General features: G+C 44.9%; 1 protein-coding gene across 1 annotated transcript; it reads left to right on the top strand.

Moving 5' to 3' along the window:
• The first annotated feature begins 10,730 nt into the window (after positions 1–10,730).
• LOC123191654 (uncharacterized) lies at positions 10,731–11,355 on the top strand. The gene is made up of 4 exons (XM_044604313.1): positions 10,731–10,921; positions 11,006–11,090; positions 11,177–11,250; positions 11,352–11,355. The coding sequence occupies exons 1-4, from the start codon at positions 10,731–10,733 to the stop codon at positions 11,353–11,355; spliced, it is 354 nt and encodes a 117-aa protein (XP_044460248.1).
• The last annotated feature ends 15,444 nt before the right edge of the window (positions 11,356–26,799 follow it).

Here is a 26,799-nt window from a genome sequence, read left to right as displayed (position 1 = left end):
CTCAAAAAGATCAGACAGACTTAGTGACTAGTAGCTTCCATGTGCGACCACTGGCTAAATGGGCTCTGGCTTAGTTGATCAGTTGTAGAACCCTTACCCGGATGTGCCAGTAGATGTAGATATAATAGTTGGGATGGGCCTCCTGTTGAGACTAGGGGACTGCTTCTGAAAGACTTCGTCTCAATCTTCGGGTTGGGTCCAGTGGGTAAAGCGTACTAAACTCTGCAGAGTATTAAAAAACTAATCATGATTAGCCGTGCCCCCGGTTATCGGTAAATTTGAGCGACTATGCCATTACAGTTGTTGGATGATCTTGACAGATGTGACACTTTATAATATTTGTGGGCAACTTAATAAAAGGGTAGGTTGGAGTTGATTTTTGCCAACTCAACCTTGTGTATTTAATTGTACTAATAAAAGAACTAAATAAAATTTGACTATTAGGTAGATATTAGGATAAAATCAGCTTTCTGCAAAAATAAACCCTCAAGCCTTCCTTTTGATATACTATGCATACACAGGTAGGTCTGCTTTATTATTACTCTTGTGTAACTTGCCAATACATTCCAAGTATTGACCTATATGGCTGCAATGTCTCATGTTGCAGGATATTCTGACGAAGAGTAAGGTACCGTTAGGGTCGCGAGTCTGCACTCGGCATCGCCAGTGGGCTATGATGGGACTCATCGTTATTTTCTGCTACTTTCCGCTGTTTGATTGAATAAAGCTAGCCAAGTGCTATGCAGATTGTTTTATTTTATATATTCTGGATTATACGATGTAATAAATGATGCACTTGCTATTCTGGTATTCATCTATACTATGTGTGCTAGCGAGCTTGATCTAGGGACTAGCACGGTAAGCACAAAGACTCAAATCCTTCGAGGTTTGGTTGTTACAGATGGTATCATAGCAGTGTGTTGACTGTAGGACGTGACCCTAGAAAATGGATTAGAAAATCCATAGGAGTGAAAATTATTTTATCATCTAGTTATACTTCTCGCTGTTTATTAGTTAACCCCCTCAAGTATCTTGAAAAGTTATGTAGGAACTAGTGCTGAGACCACCATTCATGTTTTTTTATTGCAACGTCATCGTGTTAGCGTATCCGATTATGCCCACTTTCGTGGTATGAAGATACTAGATTGTTTGCTTGATTGGTAGTTGTTTTTTAAATTGCTTAGTGCCGAAATTATTCGACTATATATATAATATTATTATATTGTTTGTTGTTTGTTGTTTGCTGTTTGTTGTTGGTGTTATTCGTTGTTGTGTTTTGTTAGCTTGATCATATTATGCATATGGGTAGAACATATTTATATATAGATAGCCTTGGCCCTATTATATCTATAACTCATCTATGCTTGCCCACCAGATGCCACCGAGGCGTGATACTGTAGGAGGAGACAACAATGGCAATGGAGTACCACCATACATACAACAGGTTATTGAGGGACAGGCCCAGTTGATCCAGTTGCTTACTTGGAACCAGAACAACAACAATAACAACAACAACCTGCAGCCACCGCCACCTGTGGATATGCTTACAAGGTTCTTGAGGTTGAATCCTTAGAGGTTCTCCAGTTCCCCTGAACCTATTGTGGCTGATGACTGGCTCCCTGCAATCAATAGGAACCTGGAGACGGTTGGATGCACTGATGCAGAGAGGGTGAGGTTTGCCTCACATTTGTTGGAGGGTCCTACTGCAGCTTGGTGGGACAACTACTTGGTCACTTATCCCATTGCTACTATCACATGGCCTCAGTTTCAGGATGCTTTTTATGCTGCACATGTGTCTGCTGGTGCTATGAGTCTGAAAAAAGGAGTTTCACAGTTTGTGCCAGGGAGGTCGCATAGTTAATGCGTATGGGGAGGAATTTAATAATCTTGCATGTTATGCTCCTAATGATGTTAACACTGATGCAGCTAGGCACGAGAAATTCTTGGAGGGCCTTAATGATGAGTTGAGCCTTCAGTTGACAGTGGCCACTTTTAGGAAATGCCAAGATTTGATTGATAAGGCTATTGTGCTGGAGGGAAAGCAACAGGCCATAGAGAATCGCAAGAGGAAGTACAACAACAATAATAACTATAATTCAGGACCACAACAGAAGCCACGCACTTCATATCATGGTAATGGAGGTAATGGGCATAATCATCATGGAGGTAATGGACATAATCATCATGGAGGGAATGGCCACCATCATCACAATGGGCACCAGAGTAACAATGGCAATGTTAGAGGTAATGGTAATGGTAATGGAGGGAATAACAACCAGAGCCACCAGAGTATGCCTGTGCAGAGGGATATTAGCCAGGTTCAATGCTATAAGTGTAGCCAGATGGGCCACTACTCCAATGCTTGTCCAGGGAACAAGAACGGTAATGGGGATTCGGGAGTCAGCAAGCCAAACCCCTTCCAAAAGGGTCATGTCAACCATGTTAATGTTGAGGAGGTCTATAATGAACCTGATGCAGTGATTGGTAAGTTCTTGATTAACTCAGTACCCGCGCTTGTTCTTTTTGATACTGGTGCATCACATTCATTTATTTCGAGGGTATTTGTTGATAGACATAGATTGCCAACCAAAACACTTAGTATGCCTATTAGAGTGAGTTCCCCAGGAGCTGAGATGATAACAGGTGTTGGTTGCCATCAGTTGACTTTGTCTATTGGAAAGCATGATTTTCCTACGGATTTGCTTATATTGAAGTCACAATGTCTGGATATTATTTTGGGTATGGATTGGCTGCAGTTATATAAATGTCGTATTGATTGTGCCAGTCGATCTAGTACTCTCAGTGCACCAGGAGGGAAGAGGATCAAATATGTGTGTAAGTATAAGCGTAATCAGGTGCAGGTGAACTCTCTTAAGGGGTGTAGCCTGGAAGAGGTGCTAGTTGTGAGAGATTATCCAGATGTGTTTCTAGAGGAGTTGTCAAGTATGCCACCAGATAGAGATATTGAGTTTCTTATTGATTTAATACCAGGCACTGGACCTATTGCAAAGAGACCGTATAGAATGCCTCCTCAAGAGTTGGAAGAATTGAAGAAGCAGATAAGAGAATTGCAAGCACAAGGATTTATTCACCCAAGTTCATCACCTTGGGGAGCTCCAGTTTTGTTTGTGGAGAAGAAGGATGGGACCTTGAGGATGTGTGTTGATTATCATTCTCTGAATGAGGTAACCATTAAGAATAAGTATCCTTTGCCTATGATAAATGATCTATTTGACCAGTTGGAGGGAGCTACTGTGTTTTCTAAGATTGATCTTCGTTCTGGTTATCATCAATTAAAGATTTGTGAGCAAGATATTCCAAAGACTGCTTTTACTACGAGGTATGGGTTGTATGAATATACTTTTATGTCATTTGGATTGACTAATGCCCCTGCATACTTCATGAATATGATGAACAAGGTGTTTATGGAGTTCTTGGATAAAATTTGTGGTTGTTTTCATAGATGATATATTGGTGTTCTCCAAGAATAAGCAAGAGCATGAGGTGCATTTGCGTTTGGTATTGGTGAAATTGAGGGAACATCAGTTTTATGCCAAGTTCAGCAAATGTGAGTTTTGGCTGGATGAGGTAGCATTCGTTGGACATGTTGTGTCAAGTAATGGAGTTGCAGTTGATCCATCTAAAGTTGTTGCAGTTACAGAGTGGGAGACACCCACGTCAGTTGGAGAGATTCGTAGCTTTTTGGGCCTTGCAGGTTATTACAGGAGGTTTATTGAGAACTTTTCCAAGATTGCAAAGCCTATGACTAAATTATTGAAGAAGGAGAAGAAGTTTGTTTGGACTGATGAATGTGAAGCCAGCTTTCAGGAATTGAAGCAACATTTGGTTACGGCACCAGTCTTAACTCTGCCAGATATACATAAGGACTTCCAGGTACATTGTGATGCTTCTCGTCAAGGACATGGGAGTGTTTTGATGCAGGAAGTTAAAGTTGTTAATAGTTGGGTTGCCCGGCTCCTATGCTTGCTACCATACGTTCCGCTCTATCGGCTAGAGTAGTAAAGGGATAACTACTGCGATTGTGTCCTGGTCTAAACCGAACGAGCACCTTAGTAGAGAAAGTCGAAAACTGACTGTCATGATGCGGCGTGAGCTGGTCAACCACTTGATGACTTACTAGAATCTTTAGCGATTCTCCTTGTCACACGAGGGATCTTTTTCAGATCAAATATGTAAGGAACCCTATGCCGCATACATACCAGGGGCTATGTCGTAGCCCCGACATAAAACCCCTATGGCTAAGTGAAAGTGTTAACGCCTTCTGGTCCGATTGCCTGGTTCGCTGCATTATCACCTCCTTCATGGACTAAGACGTTGTATAAAGAGTGATTAAATGCTTTTCCAAACACCCCCGTACTTCCTACGAGGGGGCTGAAGCCGATGACTGGAAAACTTTCAGATTATATCAAAACGGCCGCATAGGAGGAATTCAAGCTTTCAAGCAAAACATAAATAGATTAACTATAAAATTGTCTTTTACAATTTTCATACACCTCATTCGAACATTATGTCTTTCGAGCACTGACCCTCTATAAAGCGGGCGGCCCCTAGGACGTCTTCAAAATAATGCTCCGGTTCTGGGCGGTCCTTGCCATTTGGTGGACCCTTCGTCGCAGCATCGATGGCCTTCATCTTCCCCCATAATGTCTTGACTCGGGCAAAAGCCATCCGTGCACCCTCAATGTACGTTGACCGCTTCACAACGTCCATATGTGGCATCGCATCAACAAGCCTTTGCACCAAACTAAAGTAGCTATTCGGAATAGGCTCGGTTGGCCACAACCGTATGACGACGTCCTTCATGGCAGCGCCGGATATCCTATGAAGTTCGGCCCATTGGGACATCTATTCATTGAGCAATAAAGGGCGCTTTGATGCGCCAAACTGCGACCAAAAAAGATTCTCCATTGCATATCCATCCCGCACTTGGTAATACTGTGCCGCATCGGCAGAACTCTTTGGCAAGTCCAAGAACTCGTCCGGATAACTCCATACTTGGTTAAGCTGGGCATAGTTCGGGTCATCGAACTTAGTTTGCAGTAGAAAGGGCTTTCCAGCCGCAATCTCCCTCGCTTGTCGAACCTCCTCACGGGCTACTCTGCACTCCGATCGTGCTTCTCTCACCTCTTGTAAGGCCTTCTCCAGATCAGCCGTTAAGGCTTCACTCTCCTTCTCCAGAAATTCACAGCGGCTAGTAGCATTCTCTAGTTCAAGCGTCATCGTGGATATCTTCTCCTCATCTTGGCACCGTGCAGCTTGTTCGGCTTTTAATTTAGCCGATGCCTTTTCGGCAGCAGCATTGCTACGCTGGGACTGATCCTTGGCCCGGGCCAGCTCTTCTCGAAGAACTTCAACGGCGGCAACACCATCTGCAGCCAAATCTCAGCATTATGCTTATACCACAAAAATGTATGAGGATTGCCCCGAATACAAACCTTGTGACTCGTCCAGACGCATATTGATTAAAGAAAGATCATCCCCTGCAACATCAAGCTTCCGCTTCAAATCGGCAACCTCCATAGTCCGAGAAGTGGCCAAGGTGGAAGCAGCCTGTGTTCAAAGTTCATCAAGTTAGTCCTCAAAGGATCCTTTTTCGATCCTCTATTTGCTTCCCAGTGGAAGCCAACCAGGGTATCAGGGGCTACTACCTATACACAGGTGCATCTTTGCAAATGAAACATAGCCGAAAACATTATGTCACAAACCTCAAAGACCTTCAGTAGACTCATGAAGGGTTCATTTAATCCGCTCTTCGCGGACGAATTCTTCTCAATCACTGTACACATCAGGGTACCCTGTTCCCCAAGACAGATGCTTTCTGCAACATGTCCCGCAGTATATTCGGAGTCTTTAGGTTTCCCGGAGCTGCTCCAGGAGCACAATCATCCTTTAAATGAACTTGTTCACCCATCTCCAAAATCACTGTCGGCTGCAAACCAGTCAGTCCAAGACCTTTGTTATCATCAGCCCCGGAATCCTGGATGGTCGGTGCTCCACCTTCGGGTACTACCTCTTTTGTCCCTTGTGTAACTTGTTGTTCAAAAGGGACCCACCACGATGACACTCCAGAGTCATCCACCTTGTTGGGCGAGGAGGTTGGAGGAGGCGTCTCGCTCTACATCATCTATGGGAGGAGACTCCCCGAAGAAGAGGATCACCCAGAAAAACTCTATGCTGACCTGTAAAAATGCATGAATGCATTACGTATATCTTCGGTAATAGCAACGGAGCAGGACGCTATCAAAGTACTCCAGATTCTCTTACGGTTTGGCCGAGGGCTTGTCCCCTTGTTGGAGCTGTTTAACAGCGTCACTTTCCAAACGCAGGGCGCTTAACGGTGGCATCTTGCCCTTCTTGGAAGACTGCCCCTCCCAATCTTCGGAGGCGGCCCTTTTTCTCCTGCTTGGAGAAGGGATACTAGGTCCTTTTTCGCCTCTGTCTTCGGGCGAAGAAAGGTCGATTTCTCCGGACTCAGTGTTCGACTTACCTTCGGAACCAAGGCCATCATGGGCCTTCTCGCCCTCCCCTGCGGGTGCCTGGTATGGCGCTGAGGCCAACATCCTTGTTAACACAAGAGTAGTTGAGTCTTCAAAAAGGGGAGCCGGGCACCTAATCAGTTCCACCTTCTTTATCCATCCCTGAAAAAAGATGATACCGTTGGTATCTTGCCACTGGGTATCTGGCTATAAGATATTCGGTAAACGGGTACTTACCGGGGTATCCGGATGGTTACAGTCTAGGCCGACATCTTCGTTGGTGTCCGGCCAATGCCTTTGTTTACCAGAGAATAATCTCCACATTCCTTCGTGCATTGTGCCGAAGAAGTGCTGAAGAGACCGCGACCCTTCTGGATTGAACTCCCATTGGCGGAGAGGCCGTCGTTGGCATGGCAGGGACTGACGAACTAGCATTACTTGAACGACGTTGGCTATGTTGATGTCCCTCTCAATGAGGCTTCGGATGCGACTTTGTAGAGTTCACACATCATTAGTTGATCCCCAATCCGGCCCCTTGTTAATCCATGATGCAAGCTGAATTGGGGGGATGGATCGGAATGCGGACGCAGTTACCCACTTGGAGATGCGGGGCTCGGTGATATAGAACCACCCCTGCTGCCACAAATCGGAAGATTTGGCGAACGATCCTTTCAGCCAAACGATGCTAGCAAGCTTGCTCACTGTAGCACCACCGCACTCGTCCTACTCCCCCTCTACCACTTGCGGCTTCACATCGAAGGTCTTGAGCCACAAGCCGAAGTGCGGAGGAGTTCAGAGGAGGGCTTCACACGTGACGATAAACGCCGAGATAAGAAGAATAGAGTCCGGGGCAAAATCGTGAATGTCTAGCCCGTAATAGAAAATGAGCCCTCGGACAAAGGGGTTAAGTGCAAACCCTAACCCACGGAGAAAGTGGGACACGAACACAACCCTCTCGCCGGATCTGGGGCTGGGAATAACCTGCCCCTCGGCAGGAAGCCAATGATGGATTTCGGCGGTCAGGTACCTCGCCGCTCGAAGCTTTGCAATGTCCTCCTCCACAACAGAAGAAGCTACCCACCGGCCTTAACGTCTGGATCCGGACATGATTGGGCCTGATGGTGGCCGAAACCGGGTGTTGGAACTCGGGGTTCCAAGGGTCGAGGGAGAGGTAAGCATAGAAGAAAAGGACGGGTCTGTACCCCTATATAAAGGCTGCAAATATCAAAGGTCTCCTCTTGGGCCTCAAAAACTTGCTTGTTTCCAAGGAGTTGTACCCCAATGATGGTTGGGTTACCCATGTCCGGGTTGACAGGAATCCCTTAAAAAAGGGAGGCACGATCTCCGCTTGGATAAGACGGGCCAATAAGGCCACGTCTTGGGATGTGGGGCGACGGGCCGGCTGAAACGGTTCACAAGTAGTGGCCGGGCAGGCGTGGTGTCATATTACCAAAAAGTGGTCGATGGGTTGAACCCATAAAAAATTATGTCCTCTGTGGTTGTGCATACAAGTCTGGATACAATCATCAAATCTGAAGATCAACTAGGAGTTTGAAAGGGGGAACCCGCCTTGCAATGTCGAAGACAATCTGCGCGCCAGACTCCTCGTCATTGAAGTGAGGTTCAGGGGCTACTGAGGGAGTCCTGGACAAAGGGGTCCTCGGGTGTCCAGCCTGTTATCCATGGGCCGAACTGGTGGGCTGTGAAGACATGAAGGCTGAAGAGTGTACCTATGTCCGGATTGGACTCTCCTTGGCGTGGAAGGCAAGCTTGGCGACCGGCTATGAAGATTCCTTCTTATGTAACCGACTCTATGTAACCCTAGATCCCCCCTGGTGTCTATATAAACCGGAGGGGTTAGTCCGGAAAGGATAGATACTCATTACCATAGTCATACAGGCTAGGCTTCTAGGGTTTAGCCATTACGATCTCTTGGTAGATCAACTCTTGTAACACCCATATTCATCAAGATCAATCAAGCATGACGTAGGGTATTAACTCCATAGAGAGGGCCTGAACCTGGGTAAACATCATGTCCCCCGTCTCCTGTTACCATCGATCCTAGACGCACAGTTCAGGACCCCCTACCCGAGATCCGCCGGTTTTGACACCGACACCCACCACCACCACTTTTTAGTAGTCTGTAGGATCATATTCTTGTTTGTTTCTATTGTTGCTAACCATGGCAGGACTACAAGTCGACGCAATTTACTGGGAGAACATGACGATGTAGGAGCTTCATGATAAATTTTAGCCGTGATGGCCAGCTTTGGAAAGGCATTCGAGAGGATTGATGACGTTGAGAACACAATTGGCACCAAGTTGGACTACAAGTTCGATGCAGTACTCGCACATCTACCACAACCACCACCTGCATCTGCTACACCATTGCAACAACATCAACAACCACCTCCACGCCACGATCCAGCAGGGTAAGCACAACGTGTTCCTCTTGAGCCAGGACAAACTTCTGTTGCCGCTGCTACAAATGTTGATGTTTCTGTCGCTCCTGCTTCTACTTCGGAGGTGGAGGACTATTCCGAGGATGAGGTTGATCAAAATCAGAACTACATGCAACCACTAGCACCACCACCACCAAGTCCACCTCATGCATATAATTGCAACGGTAGGGCTGCACCACCACCTCAGGTATGAGATTATGACCATATTCCTAAACTAAAATTGAATATTCCATCGTTTGTGGGTAGATACATTCCTGATGTATATCTTACTTGGGAGTTTGAAACTGAACAACATTTCACATGCTTACAATATCCTGAGGATAGACGTGTTAATGCAAGTAAGGCTTATTCACCAATGTTGGGATGGTTTAATGATGGACATTGTCAATCTTTTGATATGAATAAGAGCTTCACTTATATGTGAAAACTGAGTTGCAATATTTTCATGCCTTCTACTTGTTATGATAATATTTTGGCTTTATATTTTATGAATTATGAAAGTTACTCATGTATACATGTGTCATATGTGAAAAAACCAATGGAAGTAAAAATGGATGACACATACATGTACAACATGTACAAGTTGTCTCTTTGTTAGCCATATTTCAAATTAAGCAACGCCGAGGATGGATTTTTTTCATGAAGGGGAGGATGATGAGGACATGTCTACCTTGGATAAGACCAAAAATGATGCATACATGTATATTTCTGAGCTGATTTCTAATGCAAACTTTGCAATAATTTATTTATGTCATCCAGGACAATAATACTTCACAAACTTTTGTGCCATGTCTAATTGCATGTGTATGGGACATTTGTACAATCCACATATGAAGATATGGGAAAAAGAGAAGTTTAGGTGATGTTCAAAAAGTCCCCTCACGTAACTTTTCGGCCAAGGGAAGATAGAGTCCAAGTCTCTCACGTTTTGGATTCAGATTCGGACTGCACAGACATACCTATCTCAAAACGCCAAGAACTCTTTCATACGGACACCAAATTGGGTGATTCTTTTTTTTGTTGGAAAGTAGATTTCGTGCTCTTTCCAACCTAATTGGATTCACACTAAAATTCATCCGTAGGGTTGAGTTATTGACGAAACAATCTGATGTTGTAGCAGAATCCAAGTCAAAATAGAAGTCCAAAGGTGTTGCATGACGTCCACTTGGGCCATGAGCCTTGTACGACCTAGGACTAGTTTTAGGCTGCCTTGGGATATCCTCCCACACTACTAGGGAAAACCTTATACACAGAATCTTAGCAGCAGCGCGGTTTAAAAACAAACGCTACTACTAATTAGCAGTAGCGAGCTTGAGAAAACCGTGCTACTAATAACCTGATAGTAGTAGCGTGGGTTTTTACCCCTCGCTACTACTAAGTTATTTCCACCGTGCCTCCCGGGACCGGCCGTAGTAGTAGCGCGGGTTGTAAAACCTACGCTACTACTACGTGGATAGCCATAGCGCAGGTCAGACACCCGCGCTACTACTAGTCTCCCACGCCACCCACCCCCGCCGGATACAATCCCACCCGCAACCGTCCCACACCACTCAACCCATGTCTGTCTAAAAAAAATCCACCAACGCCCAATCCAGATCCCCTCTGCCTCCATCCCCCGCTGCGTGCGCCACGCCGGCGGCCGCGTGGCCGCCGCTCCCCATCTCGCGTCGCTGCCCTCCCCTCCCCCCAGTCCAGCGAGCTCACCGACGAATCTCGTATCCATCATATCGCCGTCACCGGCCGCATCCCGTCCCAGCCCACCTGCCCGCCGATGGCCTTCTCCTCGTTCCCATGGTCGTTCCGCCGCCGAGTCGGCGGCAGCAGCAGCGGCGGAACCGGCCAAAGCAAACCCTCCGCCGTGGAGGGGAAGGAGGAGGACGCGGAGGAGCTCGGCGTCACGCCGCAGCTCCTCGACTTCCTCTGGACACTCTCCCCCGACGCCTTCAAGTCCTTCCCCACCAGCTCCACCAAGGCACCCCCTCCTTCCTCCCTTCTCGATTCCGCTCCCCTGCTAGTTCCCTCTCGATTACTCACGGTGCTATGCTTTGTCGCAGGAGGATCCGCGGAGTCGGCGGCCGAGCTCTCGGACTGGCAGCAGCGGCATGCCGTCCTCGTGCTCGCCAGAGCCAAGGTAGGTCTCCCGCGGATCTCGTCCTCCGCTTCACCCAAGACAGAGATGGCTCTTAGGTCTCAAACTGTAATTTGTGATCCCTGCAGGAACTCGCTAAGGTCCGCTATGATCTGTGCCCATGCCACATGAAGGACAAGCAGTTCTGGACATACATCTTGCTGTAAGCTCTTGCCTCGTTAGCTTTCGCCCATGTGTGAGTGCATTGTTCCAGTCCAAGTGCTCAATTAGCTTCATGCTGGTCTTGATTTTGTGAATCTTCAGTTAGGAATTCTAGTCCATGGTGCTCCTTAATACCCAGCAAACTATATTTGTACCTAAACATGATCGTCCTAGTTGCGTGTGTACCGTTGTGCTGTTTTGTATATATAATAAACATCCAGCAAAAGGGATTGGCATCTGAAGATGAGAAATTATGTCAAATGTGAGTACCTGTTTTTGTAAAAGCTCAGCAAAAAGGGGACATCATCATGTAAAGTGTGGTCTCTGTTTGCTGAACAACTATCCACGAGGTGTAATATAAGTAAGGTGCTGGTCCTAATATAAGTAATAACAAACCATGGCTAGTGATAATTCCTCTGTTGTTCGATCCTTTATATATGCAAAAGAATACACACATGTCTGTTCCAGATATGGCCAAATTTGTAAACACTAGATAATCCATCAAGTGGGCTTTTGATGCCATCCCGCAACACGCGTTGTTGGGTTTGACTCTAGCCAATTTCATTATCAGGTAGGTTGGTGGGTGGGATATGGTAATGACGCCGATGACTCAATCCGGAGGATTGTGCGGATAAACCCTGGTGTCGGGAGATATGTCGCCAAGAGCTACAGCCCAAGGTCCGGTTTCTCTGTTCTCTTAAGTTCGGTTGATGCAAAATTGAACATGCAATTTTTTAGCCTAATTTATCACAAGTGAGGAGTAGTGAATTCTATAGTCCATCAACTACATTTGATTGGCAACTACATAAGCTTCTATTTCTACTTCTGAATTTTGAATGATTCTATGAGAAAATGAGTGCTACAAAAGTACAGTTTTGTTGGTTTAGGCAAACACCTCATAGTACTCAAAAGTACAGTTTTGTAGAAACCATAGTATTCTGATTGAGGTAGTAAGATTTAGTTTATGTATGTTTAGTAGATGAACTAGTAGGATCCTTCTGATGAACTGCTACTAGTAGGACGGCTTGCGATTAGATTAGTCTAGTCTATGCAGCAGGTGCACGCTCTGAGCTCGCTCGCAAGGTGTTTGCAACAATGCCTCTAGGAATGTTGAAATGTCAATTTGTTCAATCAATGTAGAATTCTGTGTTCCACGGGATACAAAGGAGCCTATGGACCTTAAACTTTGCTCATTAAATTGAAAAGAAAATATTGTACTATTCATACACAAACAAAACATCTATGGGTGGGGATGTTGGCATTGCGCGATTAAATTGAAAAAGAAAATGCTTCATGCATCCAAGAGACCAAGATGTCTTCTCTTCTCTATGGAGAGAAGCTGATTTGCATTGATGGCTAATGATGATTCTTTGTGTTCCATAGTTTAAAAGGCAACCATTTTGCACTAGTATGGTGTGATCAACATGGCCATATAATTAGATTTGGAAAAATACTAACTTGTTATTTCCTTTGCATTTTTTACTGTAAAAAGTCATGGCTCACCTATTAACCGGCGGCCGTAGAAGGACTAATCACCTAACTGAAACACTAATAATCAGAAGATAGATTGAACTTCGTTTAATGGATATACAACATATTGAATTATTTTCTATTTGGTCTAATTGATATAATCATGTCTAATAGAGTTCACAATCTTTACTTTGAAGATCTGTAGCTAGACGTTAGAACTGTTGACATGCAAATAATTAACTAACTGCATGTCGTACTTGAATTACAGGTTTTTTTGGTTTCGTCACTCCTTTGTTATATGGAAGAAGACTTCATGGTTAGAATTATTTATTATAACACATTCATATAAGATTTTCTTGCCACTGTAAGTAGGGAGTTAAGTTTTTTGGTCCGTTTTGTTCTGCGGGGATTTTGGTCTATTTTTTTAATAGTATATATGATCATTCAGTCACAGTTCCAGTATTTTAGAACTAAAGCTCCCCCTAATTAAAATGCAGAAACATGTTTTCTTTCATTATGTTTCAGTCACTGTCTTAGAAACACTAGAAAATATCTCTTGACAAACTTCTTCATGGAACTAATATTTTTATGCTATTGACAAATTGGATTTATAATCTTTAACCTCGAATCTTTATAGGATTTTGGTTACTACCATATCTGCTCTTGCAGGTCTACTAGAGTATCCACTTCTGAGGTTGATTTTCAAAATGTGTATATCTAATATTTCTTACTGCAGCTTTAAGCTTCACTGTCATCTAACTTTGTCTAGTTAATATACTTACTCGGCAACATGGAAAGTTTCCACATTTGTTCTAGCTGTCTCTATGGGTTAGCGACTTAGCATACATGTTGTAATAAGGTTTCACATTTGCTTCTCTGACAAGGTCTGTTTTTATTCATAGGTAGAAGATAGCGACAGAGTGCTGCCGGATATTGAGATGTTGAAGCGGCAGACTGAATCCATGACACCGAAGTGCAATTGCGGCAGATTATCTCTATCTTTTCTTTTCATTTTTCTTATTATTGAGTGAGAACAGAATAAGGAACTGTGTGACAGTACATACAACAACTGTAGTAAAAAGAAACTTATGTTTGCAATTGTTAATGACATAGATACTTGCATGTTCTTTGAAGTGGTCATTTGTGAGTTGCAATGCATAATGAGGTTTTTTGGCTGATTTATTTCCTTCAGTTTCCGGTTAACCATGAAATAGGAGCCCAGCAGTGCTCACTATTGTTGTGTTTACTGGGAACTGTATGCATAAAATGGAATTGGTGGATTTTATTTTTTTAATTATAAATTAGTTAGTAGTGGCTCGGGAAAAGACTGCACGCTACTAGTATTTAGGATACTAGTAGCGTTGGTAGTATGGACACGCTGCTACTATTTTGTTAGTACTGGCGCGGGTACTAAATAGCAGTAGCGTGGGTGGCAGATGCTACTACTAACTTTGTTAGTAGTAGCGCGGGTTCAACCCATGCTATTACTAACTATTAGCTGTAGCGCCTTATTGGTGGCGCGGGTACCCGCGCTGCTGATAGGCCTAAAACCCGCGCTGCTGCTAGGCTTTTCCCTAGTAGTGCCACCTCCTTGGCCGCCACCCCTTTCTCCTATATAAGTAGAACATCCAGTAGCTTTTTGCTTGGGATTTGCTTAGTTAAAAGTTAGCCATTGCAACTTTGTGTACTTCGTTTGTGTCCAATGGCCATACCAAGACCACTTTCGGATCCCCACCTTTATCAATACTTCATCTATATTGGCAATATTCAGATTGCATTAACATATTCTTGATTGTTCTTCGATTGCATGCAGGAGTAGACCTTCAAGGTCAGGCTGATCGTGCTTCCAGCATCGGTAGTAACCTTAGGAAATTGGTTTAGCGATTGCTAAGGCGCAACGTCGTGCATGTTTGTAGTCGGATCGTCAAAGTCGGCTCCACCAAATAGATAGTTATCATCTCATCGAAAGATCGAGACACCCCGCCCCTATCAAGTGGTATCAGAGCTAGGTGGCTCGGTGAGAATTTTCTGTTTTCCCTTGATTAGATTTATTTTCTTACCTATTGTCCAAGAAAAAGGCACACAAAAAGTTAGATCTATTTATCTTTTGTCCAAGCCAGACTAAGTCCTTGCAATTTTATTTTCATTGTTTGCACCATTGAATTATCGGTTGCATTGTCATATTGAGTTGCTGGTCTTAGTGTCTAGTTCGTTTAGAATTTCTAGTTCTGTTCACATTAGTCACCCCGCTGCTGCATCGTTATTCCTTTCACTGTCCACCAACCCATTAATCAATTTCCACCTCATGCTACCCACCATTCATTGTCATAATCATTGTTGAGGTCGTTCACATCTGTGTTTGATCCAATCTGCATCTTATCTAGTTTGCTTTCGAAAGAGGGAGAGAGAAAAAAGATAGAAAAAATTAAAAAAAGTCAGAGAAAAAAAGGAGAGAAAGGAAAAGAAAAAAGTGTGAGTAAAAAAAGAGAAGAAATTTTTTTTGATCTATTTAGAGTAAATCTCATAGTTGAATTCGGATTGGAATATGTTTTGTGCACTGTTCAGTAAAACATGCACATCTTCCTCATACGAAGTCCGTTTGGGCTCCGTGAGTACTAAAATTAAAGCTAGCTACGAGCTGCATCTAAATAGTTGCAGAAGCCAGTTCAATACTTGACACCTCAAAATCGTCTTTTAAATAGGTCTCTGTGCCCTCCAAAGTTCACGAACACAGCTTGTTCCAGGCTTTCAGGCCAATTTTAGAATTTTTTGGCTCCTCATATCAACTCGGAATTGAGTGATTCTTTTTGCGTTTGAAAGCTTGAGTTAGTGCCATTCTTGAGAAAAATTATCAAAAAATTGGCACAAACTTTTTCAGAGGAAAGTTGGAGAGAATGTTGGTGGTATATCCTGCTTGGCAGCTATTTCACATCATTATCATTACTGCTATTGTGATATTCACTTTTATCTTGCTGTCCAGTGCTACTTCATATCCTTTATTGATGCTAGTTGTTCTACACCGTGACCTCATTAGTGTTCTAGTCTTGCGTCTCTAGTCCGGTCTAGCCTAGGACTAGCACAGTACCATCGTTGAGCGTTTATTCAACATTGCATCTCTGAATTTATTATTGCTAATCGCTTTACTCAATCTTCGATGTTATTTGACACCCTGGTTGCTTGTCACCACCTATTGCATGGTAAGAACTTGTAAGACATTGATATTTGCTATATCATGAGCGTTTTACCACCACATCCTAGTAGCTCATGGGAACATTATTCTCGGATTTTTTTCTTGCTTTCAACTAATTATGTCATGTTCCGGAGTTGTTAGTTCTTGGGCTTCATCGATCGTGGGAGACGTGCCACCACCTAAGAAAATACTACAACCATCACGAGAGGTATTGATGTCTACTACGCAACCTTCTTCTTGTAGACTCGTGTTGGGCCTCTAAGCGCAGAGTTTTGTAGGACAGTAGCCAATTTCTCTCAAGTGGATGGCCTAAGGTTTATAAATCCATGGGAGGCGTAGTATGAAGATGGTCTCTCTTAAACAACCTTGCAACCAAATAACAAAGAGACTCTTGTGTCCCCTACACACCCAATACAATGGTAAATTGTATACGTGCACTAGTTCGGCAAAGAGATGGTTATACAAGTGTAATATGGATGGTAGATATAGGTTTTTGTAATCTGAAAATATAAAAACAGCAAGGTAGCATGTGGTAAAAGTGAGCGAAAACGGTATTGCAATGCTTGGAAACAAGGCCTAGGGTTCATACTTTCACTAATGCAAGTTCTCTCAACAATGGTAACATAATTAGATCATATAACAATCCTCAACGTGCAACAAAGAGCCACCCCAAAGTCACTAATAGCGGAGAACAAACAAAGAGATTATTGTAGGGTACGAAACTACCTGAAAGTTATTCTTTCTGATTGATCTGTTGGGCTATTCCTATAAGTGTCACAAACAACCCTAGAGTTCGTACTAAAATAACACCTTAAGACACACATCAACCAAAAACCCTAATGTCACATAGATACTCCAATGTCACCACAAGTATCCGCGGGTTTGATTATATGATATGCATCACATAATCATAGATTCATCTATTTCAAACCAACACAAAGAACTTCAAAGAGTGCCCCTAAGTTTCTACCGGTGAGTCAAGACGAAAATGTGTGCCAACCCCTATGCATAAGTTCACAAGGTCACAGAACCCGCAAGTTGATCACCAAAACATACATCAAGTGGATCACGTGAATATCCCATTGTCACCATAGATAAGCACATGCAAGACATACACCAAGTGTTCTCAAATCCTTAAATACTCAATCCTATAAGATAACTTCAAAGGGAAAACTCCATCCATTACAAGAAGGTAGAGGGGGAGAAGCATCATTAGATCCAACTATAATAGCAAAGCTTGCGGTACATCAAGATCGTGCCAAATCAGGAACACGAGAGAGAGAGAGAGATCAAACACATAGCTATTGGTATATACCCTCAGCCCCAAGGGTGAACTACTCCCTGCTCGTCATGGAGAGCGTCGGGATGATGAAGATGGGCACCGCTTATGGTTTCCCCCTCCGTCAGGGTGCCGGAACAAGATCTCGATTGGTTTTTGGTGGCTACAGAGGCTTGCGGTGGCGGAACTCTCGATCCAGGTTCTGTTCTGGGGTTTTTGGGATTTATAAGAGGTGTTGGCGTCAGGAACAAGTCAAGGGGGACAACAAGGAGCCCACAAGGATGGAGGGCTGTGACATCCCAAAATTCTAAATTTTGGAATATTATATTAAATAAATTGTTTTGTTCTATTTGCTTGATTACGGTGTGGTTGCTGGTGTGAAATTGAGTGCAATTTGAAACTTTTTGAAAGTTAAATGAGAGGAAATGAAATGACTTTCCCAAACTTTCACCTTGCATTTTTTACCTCCATGAATTCAAATTCTTTTTCGAATACAAAACCCTAGAGTGAAGATGATATGACTTCTTCCATTTAAATAAATGAAAAGGGTTTTTGAAAATATTTGAATTTCATTTGGAAATATTTCAAATTCAGAAACTTTATGCAACTTAATGATTTTCAAGAGAGAAGATAAAATGACCTCTTCAAAACATATGAAATATGAGTTGGAAGTTTAAAAGAAATCAAATTTGAAGTCCCTATGAAATTATTTTCATTTTGGAGATATTTGGTTTTTATTCAAATTATTTTTCTCCAAAAATAAATACATGGAAAATATGGTAAAATAATTCCCTACAATAGAAAATCGGAGAAAAACGGGTTTGAAATCAGTTTGGTATTTTTAAGATGATTTTTATGGGGTTTTATTGAACCAGCAGCACTCTTTGCTTAATTTAAATTTTCGTGGATTTTATTTGAGGCAAGAAAAATGTTCATATTGTCGGAAATCTTTTTCTGAAAATTTTGATATATTATATGACTATAGTATATTTTTATTTTATTTGGTTTATATTATTTTCTTATCTGTAAAAAAATGTTTTTTTAATCCGGGCCACCGAACTGGGCCGGCCCAGTGCCCGGACCACCTTCCTCCTCCCGCCATAGTCCGTCACGAGCACAAGCCGCCGCCGCTCGCCGTGTCCGCCCCGGGCACCTTGGCCCCTTGCCCCTGCTGCAAACCGCCACCTCGCCCTTCCCCTATAAGTAGTTGTGCCCCGCCGCCTCTTTCCTCCCCGCATCTCACACCGCCACCACCGCTGCCAGCCGCGACCGATGCCACGGTTTGCCTCGACGCCGGAGCTGCCGCCGCTGAACCCCACCGCTCGAACCGGTAAAACCGCCGGGCCGGTTTATATTTTTTTAGGGTTTTCCTTCGGGTTTTCTTAAAAATCGGTTTATTATTTTAGTTTAGATTATTTAGTAAACTTTCGTTGGTTAGGTCTTCACAGCGAATGAATTCATTATTTTAGTTTTTGTAGCGAACGTGCGTCCTTTAGCATTTCTGTCTCGTAGCCAGGGAGCCGCTTGTGATTATTTTACTTACAGATTAGCCCTTGCTTTTCAATCTATCACAACTTTTTGATCACTTGTCCAAATCCAACGAAACCAATGCCCACTTCTTCATTATGATCCCCTCTATCCAGATAACCAACTTAAACATATTTTTTAAAAAGTTTAAAATCTGGTTTCTAACAGATTTGAATTCATACTTCTTTTGTTCATAATTTGAGTTTCATAACTCCGATTAATTGATTCTTTGTGCATATCGAAGATCTTGACCTAAACTTTATGATTAGACCAAATCCACCCAATTCTGGTACTGTTAGAAATTGTTTTCCATTGGAAGAGTTAATTACTTGTTTTCGAAGTTTTTCAAAGTTTTTCGAGATATTTTCTTTGATTCTTTTGTATGAGTGCTTATGTATGCAATTGCTTGCTCACGATACATTGACCAGAGTGTGACGAGTAGAACTATCAGGAGTTATGAATGCGAATCATCATCATCAATAGTACAAGGCAAGTTCACACTTTGATCATATCCCTTCTGTAATGCCCCGAGACCGATGTGTCAGGTGTCCTCCAGTTATTCATTGTTGTTGCCTTGTCATTTCTTGCGTGTCATGCATTTCATATCATGTCATCATGTGCATTTCATTTGCATGCATGTTTGTCTCATGCATCCGAGCATTTTCCCCGTTGTCCGTTTTGCAATCTGGCGCTCTTATGTCACCCGGTGTCCCTTTCTACCTCTTTTCGTGTGCGGGTGTTAAATGTTTTCGGATTGGACCGAGACTTGTCATGCGGCCTTGGTTTACTACCGGTAGACCGCCTGTCAAGTTTCGTGCCATTTGGACTTCGTTCGATACTCCAATGGTTAACCGAGGAACCAAAAAGGCCTCGTGAGTGTTGTAGTCCAACACCCTTCCATTTTGGCCCAAAACCCACCTAAACCTCCTCCATCATCTCGGTCGTTCGATCACGATCGCGTGGCTGCAAACCGCACCTCATTTGGACTCTCCTAGCTCCCTCTACCTATATATATGTGGCCTCCCCCGAAAATTCCACGGTACAAACCCTAGATCTCTCCTCTCCGCGCCGTCGGACAAATTTCACACCGCCGGACATGTCCACCTCCGCCCCCTCGTCCAACCAGATCGCGCCACGTCAGCACGCGCCTCCTCCACTCTCCTCCCATGCCGCTGGGCCAGCGGAGCCCATGGCCGGCCCGCCCGAGCTGCCCCGGGCCAGATCCCCGCTGCCGCCAGATCCCGTGCGCCGCCCGCCGGCCGTACCTCGCCACCGCCGCCAGTTGCTCGCCGTCCCGCCGCCGCCCGCGGGCGAACCGCCGGATCCACGCCACCGCGCCATCTCCCTCTGTTCGTTCCGCCGCCCCGGTGGCTGCTGGCCGCAGACGCCGCCTCAGTGGCTCCTCCCGCCGGCAGATCCGGCTCCCCCCATGGCCAGATCCGTGTCCTCCGGTGCCCTCTGCCGCGCGCCGGAGCAGGAGCTCCGGCAGGGTGCCACCATGGCTTGGGTCTTCGCCGGCCAGATCTACACCGAGCCGTCCCGGTACAAAGACAACCACCGAACCAAACGCGTTCCGCCTCGTCCCTGCACCACATCGTCCCGGTTGGAGTTGACTTTTGCGAGGGTATATTTTTCTCTAAGTCCCCGAGATTCCAGATTCAAATGCCCATGTTCATCATGTCATAACTTTGCATCCGTAGCTCCGTTTTGGGCGTGTAGCATATCAGAATGTTCGGCTCAGAGAGCACATCATTTCATCTCATTGCATCATTTTCATTTGAGCTCATCTTGATACCCGAAATGCTGTTGGAAGAGAAATATTTGAGATAATTGTCAGATCTGATGCATCAAATAGCTATTTGTCATTTTTGCCATGATTATCGTGTGCATGATATGCTCCTGAGCTCTACTTGTGTTTTGTTATATGCCATGCCATCTTTACAGAGGTGCTTACCATGTATTTTTGTGACATGTGTGGTGGCTAGCACAAGCTTGCAAAGTAGTGCATTCGTTAATGTTGATTTCAGGGACTTAGAATTTCTCTAAGTCCTTGATCTGTTTTTATCAAGATGCCATATGTTCATGTTATTTCCTAGTGATCCGTGCCTATTTTGAGGATGATCAGTAAGGATGATTTGTTAATATTGTGGTGCTCTATCCATTCATGTCTTTGTTTGCATTTATGGAGTACCCTAGCTTCAGTCAATCGAGCTCTACTTTTGCTATTTCGTGAATCCTGGCAGGTTGTCTACTTGTTAGCGATTTTGCCGAGGATGTTGTTGTTGATCCGTGCATGTTATGTTGTTGTCCTTGCCATGCCTAGCTTCTATGATATGTATTCTTGATGGGTGTATGCTTAGTTTGTCATGCCTTGCTTTGTACTGAGTGCATCGAGCTCGTAAACATGCCTACTCGTTAACAGATTTGCATGTTCCAGTTTTTCTCTAAGTCTGTAACCCGATTATATTTTTGCCATGTTCACATGCTTGCAATTGTATTTTCTGATCCCGTTTGGCTCAAGGTCACTACGGGACTTTTGTTAAGTGCTTTGAGTAGCTTCATGTCATGCCTTGCTTTGCCATGTTAAGTTCCTGTAGCATATAGTTTTCATGCTCCAAAGTGTGCTACCTGATCTGAAATTCCAAACTAGTGTTAATTTCACTAAGTCTAAAACCTGTTTATCAATTGCACTTTTGCCATGCTTGTTTGAACCTGTTAATGGATGAATTGGCCGTAGCTCAGTGTTCATCTTTTATCAAGCATCATGAGTGGATCTCTGCATGTATATTGTTGCCATGTTTGAGTGCTGTAGCATATTTATCTTGTTGCATTTAGTTGGCTACTTGCTGTTTATCGTAGACCGGTGCCATATTTGGTTTGCTTGCCATTTCCAAACCGTGCATCCGATTCCGGTGTTCTTCGTATCGATTTCAACCGAAATCACCTCACCTTTCTAGTGGCACTCTTGGATTTCCATGTTGAGTCCAGGTTCAATCATTCCTTCCCAAATCATGCATATGCATCGCATTCCGCATCCCGTATCTCATACCATGTTCATGTGTTGGTTGTTTACTATGTTGTGTGCTTCTTTCCAGTGTTTGCTTCTTTGGGTTGGTTCCGGTAACGTCGCGTTTGTGAGGAACCGTTCGACTATGTCCATTTGTCTTCTTCATGGACTCGTTCTTCTTCCTTGCGGGATTTCAGGCAAGATGACCATACCCTTGAAATCACTTCTGTCTTTGCTTGCTAGTTGCTCGCTCTTTTGCTATGCCTATGATGCGATACCTACCACTTGCTTATCATGCCTCCCATATCGTTGAACCAAGCCTCTAACCCACCTTGTCCTAAAAAACCGTTGTTTGGCTATGTTACCGCTTTGCTCAGCCCCTCTTATAGCGTTGTTAGTTGCAGGTGAAGATTGAAGTTTGTTCCTTGTTGGAACATGGAGATGTTGTTCCTTGTTGGAACATGTTTACCTGTTGGGATATCACAATATCTCTTATTTAATTAATGCATCTATATACTTGGTAAAGGGTGGAAGGCTCAGCCTTTTGCCTAGTGTTTTGTTCCACTCTTGCCGCCCTAGTTTCCGTCATATCGGTGTTATGTTCCCGGATTTTGCGTTCCTTACGCAGTTGGGTTATAATGGGAACCCCTTGACAGTTCGTCTTGAATAAAACTCCTCCAGCAAAGCCCAACATTGGTTTTACCATTTGCCACCTAGCCTTTTCTTTCCCTTGAGTCGGCCGGCTCAAGGGTCATCTTTATTTAACCCCCCCGGGCCAGTGTTTCTCTAAGTGTTGGTCCAACTGAGCGATGTCCGAGGCTACCAGGGGAAACTCGGGCTGGCTTACCCGACGTCTTGCTCATCCGGTGTGCCCTGAGAACGAGATATGTGTAGCTCCTATCGGGATTTGTCGCCACATCTGGGTGGCTTTGCTGGTCTTGTTTTACCCTTGTCGAAATGTCTTGTAATCGGGATTCCGAGCCTGATCGGGTCTTCCCGCTAGAAGGAATATCCTTCGTTGACCGTGAGAGCTTGTGATGGGCTAAGTTGGGACACCCCTGCAGGGATTTGAACTTTCGAAAGTCGTGCCCGCGGTTATGGGCAGATGGGAATTTGTTAATGTCCGGTTGTAGAAAACATGAAGTTGATCTTAATTAAAATACATCAACCGCGTGTGTTACCGTGATGGTCTCTTCTCGGTGGAGTCCGGGAAGAGAACACGGTGTTGGAGTTATGCTTGACGTAGGTTGTTCTAGGATCACTTCTTGATCATAGTTTCTCGATCGTGCTTTGCCTTCTCTTCTCGCTCTCATTTGCGTATGTTTAGCCACCAAATATGCTAGTCGCTTGCTGCAGCTCCACCTCATACCTTTACCTTACCCATAAGCTTAAATAGTCTTGATCGCGAGGGCGTGAGATTGCTGAGTCCCCGTGACTCACAGATACTTCCAAAACCAGCTTGCAGGTGCCGATGAGTCCGTGCAGATGACGCAACCAAGCTCAAGGAGGAGCTCGTTGAAGATAGTGTCCTCTGTGTTGTTTCGTTCTAGTTGATCAGTAGTGGAGCCCAGTTGAGGTCAATCGGGGACCTTGTCGCTTTTGGGGTTCTTCTTTTATTTTGGTTCCGTAGTCGGACCTTGATTGTATTTGGATGATATAATGTTTTATTCATGTATTGTGTGAAGTGGCGATTGTAAGCTAACTATGTATCTCTTTTCCCTTATTGTATTACATGGGTTGTTTGCGAAGATTACCTCACTTGCGACATTGCTTTCAATGCGGTTATGCCTCTAAGTCGTGCTTCGGCACGTGGGAGATATAGCCACATCGAGGGTGTTACACATTTATTACCCAGTTTTTATTGATTAGTTTGAACCCTCAAACATTGCATGAGTAGGATTGTGAACATGTGGTTATGGGAAGTAGTTGCTGAGGTAGGAACCAATTATCCTTTTATCAACCCCAGGAATTTACGTTGTGCTCATACTACTTTGGTATTCTCGTACATGTGGATTGGTATGTGAGACTCATGAAAGTTGCGAGAGTGATATTAACTAAGGGAAACTTAAGGTGGCAACTTTAATACACATCTGGGTGGAATGGTTGGGGCACCCTGGGGTATACCAGTGGTTTGCCCGGACATCTAGGGATATACCAGTGTTGTCCAAGGAGATCTCGGGGAACCCGTGTGATCATCCTGTGGTTTGCCACCCAGTCTCAAAGGGATCATAAGATTATTCATGCTAGAAACTTCCGTGTGTAGCCACAAGCCATTATGGGTGAGGGAGTCCTAGATTAGGGGGCATCCGTACAGCCAGATTATATCCTTTGGCTGGACTGTTGGACTATGAAGATACAAGATTGAAGACTTCGTCTCGTGTCCGAATGGAACTCTACTTGGCGTGGAAGGCAAGCAAGGCAGTACGGATATGGATATCTTCTCCTTTGTAACCGACCTTGTGTAACCCTAGCCCCCTCCAGTGTCTATATAAACCAGAGGGTTTTAGTCCGTAGGATAACATACAATCATACCATAGGCTAGCTTCTAGGGTTTAGCCTCTCCGATCTCGTGGTAGATCAACTCTTGTAATACTCATATCATCAAGAATAAATCAAGCAGGACGTAGGGTTTTACCTCCATCAAGAGGGCCCGAACCTGGGCAATACATCGTCTCCCCTGCCTCCTGTTACCATCCACCTTAGACGCACAATTCGGGACCCCCTACCCGAGATCCGCAGGTTTTGACACCGACATTGGTGCTTTCACTGAGAGTTCCTCTCTGTCGTCGTTGTTAGGCCTGATGGCTCCTACTATCATCGATAGCGATGTAGTCCAGGGTGAGACTTTTCTCCCCGGACAGATCTTTGTGTTCGGCGGCTTCGCACTACGGGCCAACTCGCTTGGCCATTTGGAGCAGATCGAAAGTTATGCCCCTGGCCACCAGGTCAGGTTTGGAAGCTTAAATTACACGGCCGATATTTGCGGAGACTTGTTCTTCGACGGATTCGAGCCCCTGCATTGTGCGCCACGCGGTCACGATGAGTACGATTTAGCTCTACCATCGGACCATATTCAGGAGCTCGCATCGGCGGCCGCTCCGAGCCTCAATTCAGAGCCAGTTGCGCCATCCATGGACGGGTGGATAGACCTCATCACGGAGGCCGTATCCTCAGCGGCGATCGAGCCGAATATCGACCTTACCCTTCACGAGAGCCATGCTGCCAAACTGCCGGATCCTTCTCTAGCCACGGACTCGGAACCGCCTGCGCCCGTTCCTATCGAATCCGATTGGGCGCCGATCATGGAGTTTACCTCCGCGGATATTTTTCAGCACTCGCCCTTCGGCGACATACTGAACTCATTAAGGTCTCTCTCCTTGTCAGGAGGATCCTGGCCAAACTATGTCCAGCAGGATTGGGATGCGGATGGCGAAGAAATTCGCCGCCCACCCACCACCCACTTAGTAGCCATTGTCGACGACTTAACCGACATGCTCGACTTCGACTCCGAAGACATCGACGGTATGGACGACGATGCGGGAGACGAAGAGGAACCACTACCCACAGGGCACTGGACAGCCACCTCATCATATGATATATACATGGTGGACACACCCAAAGAAGGCAATGGATACGAGACAACGGAGGATGACCCCTCCAAGAAGCAACCCAAGTGACGGCGTCAGCGGCGCCGCTCTAAGTCCCACCAAGGCAAAAGCGGTGATACCGGCACAGGAGATAATAGCACTCCAGACAGTGCCTAAGATGGCAACAATCCCCTCCAGCAAGATTTAGGGCAGGAGGATGGAGAAGCCAGCCCTCCAGAGAGAGCGGCAGATGGAGAGGCGGAGGATGATAATTACATGGCTCTCTCCGAAGACGAGGCAAGCCTCGACGATGACCAATTCGTCGTGCTTGAGGATCCCGTCGAACAAGAGCGCTTCAAGCGCTGGCTTATAGCCACAGCAAATAGCCTTAAGAAAAAGCAACAATAGCTTCAAGATGATCAAGATTTGCTAGTCGACAGATGGACCGAAGTCCTTGCGGCCGAGGAATATAAACTCGAACGTCCCTCCAAGAGTTACCCAAAGCGTAGGTTGCTACCCCGACTGGAGGAGGAAGCATTCAAACCCACATCTCCAGCACATGAAGCGGCTGACCGGCCACCTCGTGTTCGTGACAGAGAGGCATTTCAGCCAAAAGCTCAGTCTGCACTCCAACGCCACTCACGTAAAAACATTAAGGCATGGGGAAATATGCCACACATGCGAGACGTATTGGAGGACAAAGCAAAACATGCAAGATCGATCTACGTATCACGAGGGCGTGCCACTATGCGAGACAATAATCGTCACGTCGGATATAGTAAAAGTAAGTCCGGCCGGGCCGAACACAGCGGGCAAGACTCATTTGAGCTGCGTCGTGATATAGCCCAGTACAGAGGCGCCGCACACCCCCTATGCTTCACAGACGAAGTAATGGATCATCAAATCCCAGAGGGTTTCAAACCCGTAAATATAGAATCATACGACGGCACAACAGATCCTGCGGTATGGATCGAGGATTTCCTCCTGCATATCCACATGGCCCGCGGTGATGATCTACACGCCCTTAAATACCTCCCACTCAAGCTCAAAGGACAATCTCGGCATTGGCTCAATAGCTTGCCAGCAGAGTCCATTGGCTGTTGGGACGTTCTGGAAGCCACATTCCTCGACAACTTCCAGGGCACTTACGTGCGACCCCCAGGTGCCGATGACTTGAGCCACATAATTCAGCAGCCAGAGGAATCAGTCAGGCAATTCTGGACACGGTTCCTAACAATGAAAAATCAAATCGTCGACTGTCCCGATGCAGAGGCCCTAGCAGCTTTTAAGCACAACATCCACGACGAGTGGCTCGCCCGGCACCTTGGCCAGGAAAAGACGAAATCTATGGCAGCCCTCATGACACTCATGACCCTCTTTTGTGCGGGAGAAGACAGTTGGCTGGCTCGCAACAATAACATATCAAAGAACCATGGTACTTCGGATACCAAGGATGGCAATGGCAGGTCACGTCGCAACAAACATAAGCG

This window comes from Triticum aestivum, chromosome 2A, assembly GCF_018294505.1.
Source record: "Triticum aestivum cultivar Chinese Spring chromosome 2A, IWGSC CS RefSeq v2.1, whole genome shotgun sequence".
NCBI lineage: Eukaryota > Viridiplantae > Streptophyta > Magnoliopsida > Poales > Poaceae > Triticum > Triticum aestivum.
The sequence above is the reverse complement of the archived record's forward strand: the minus strand, read 5'-3'. Positions and strand labels throughout refer to the sequence as shown.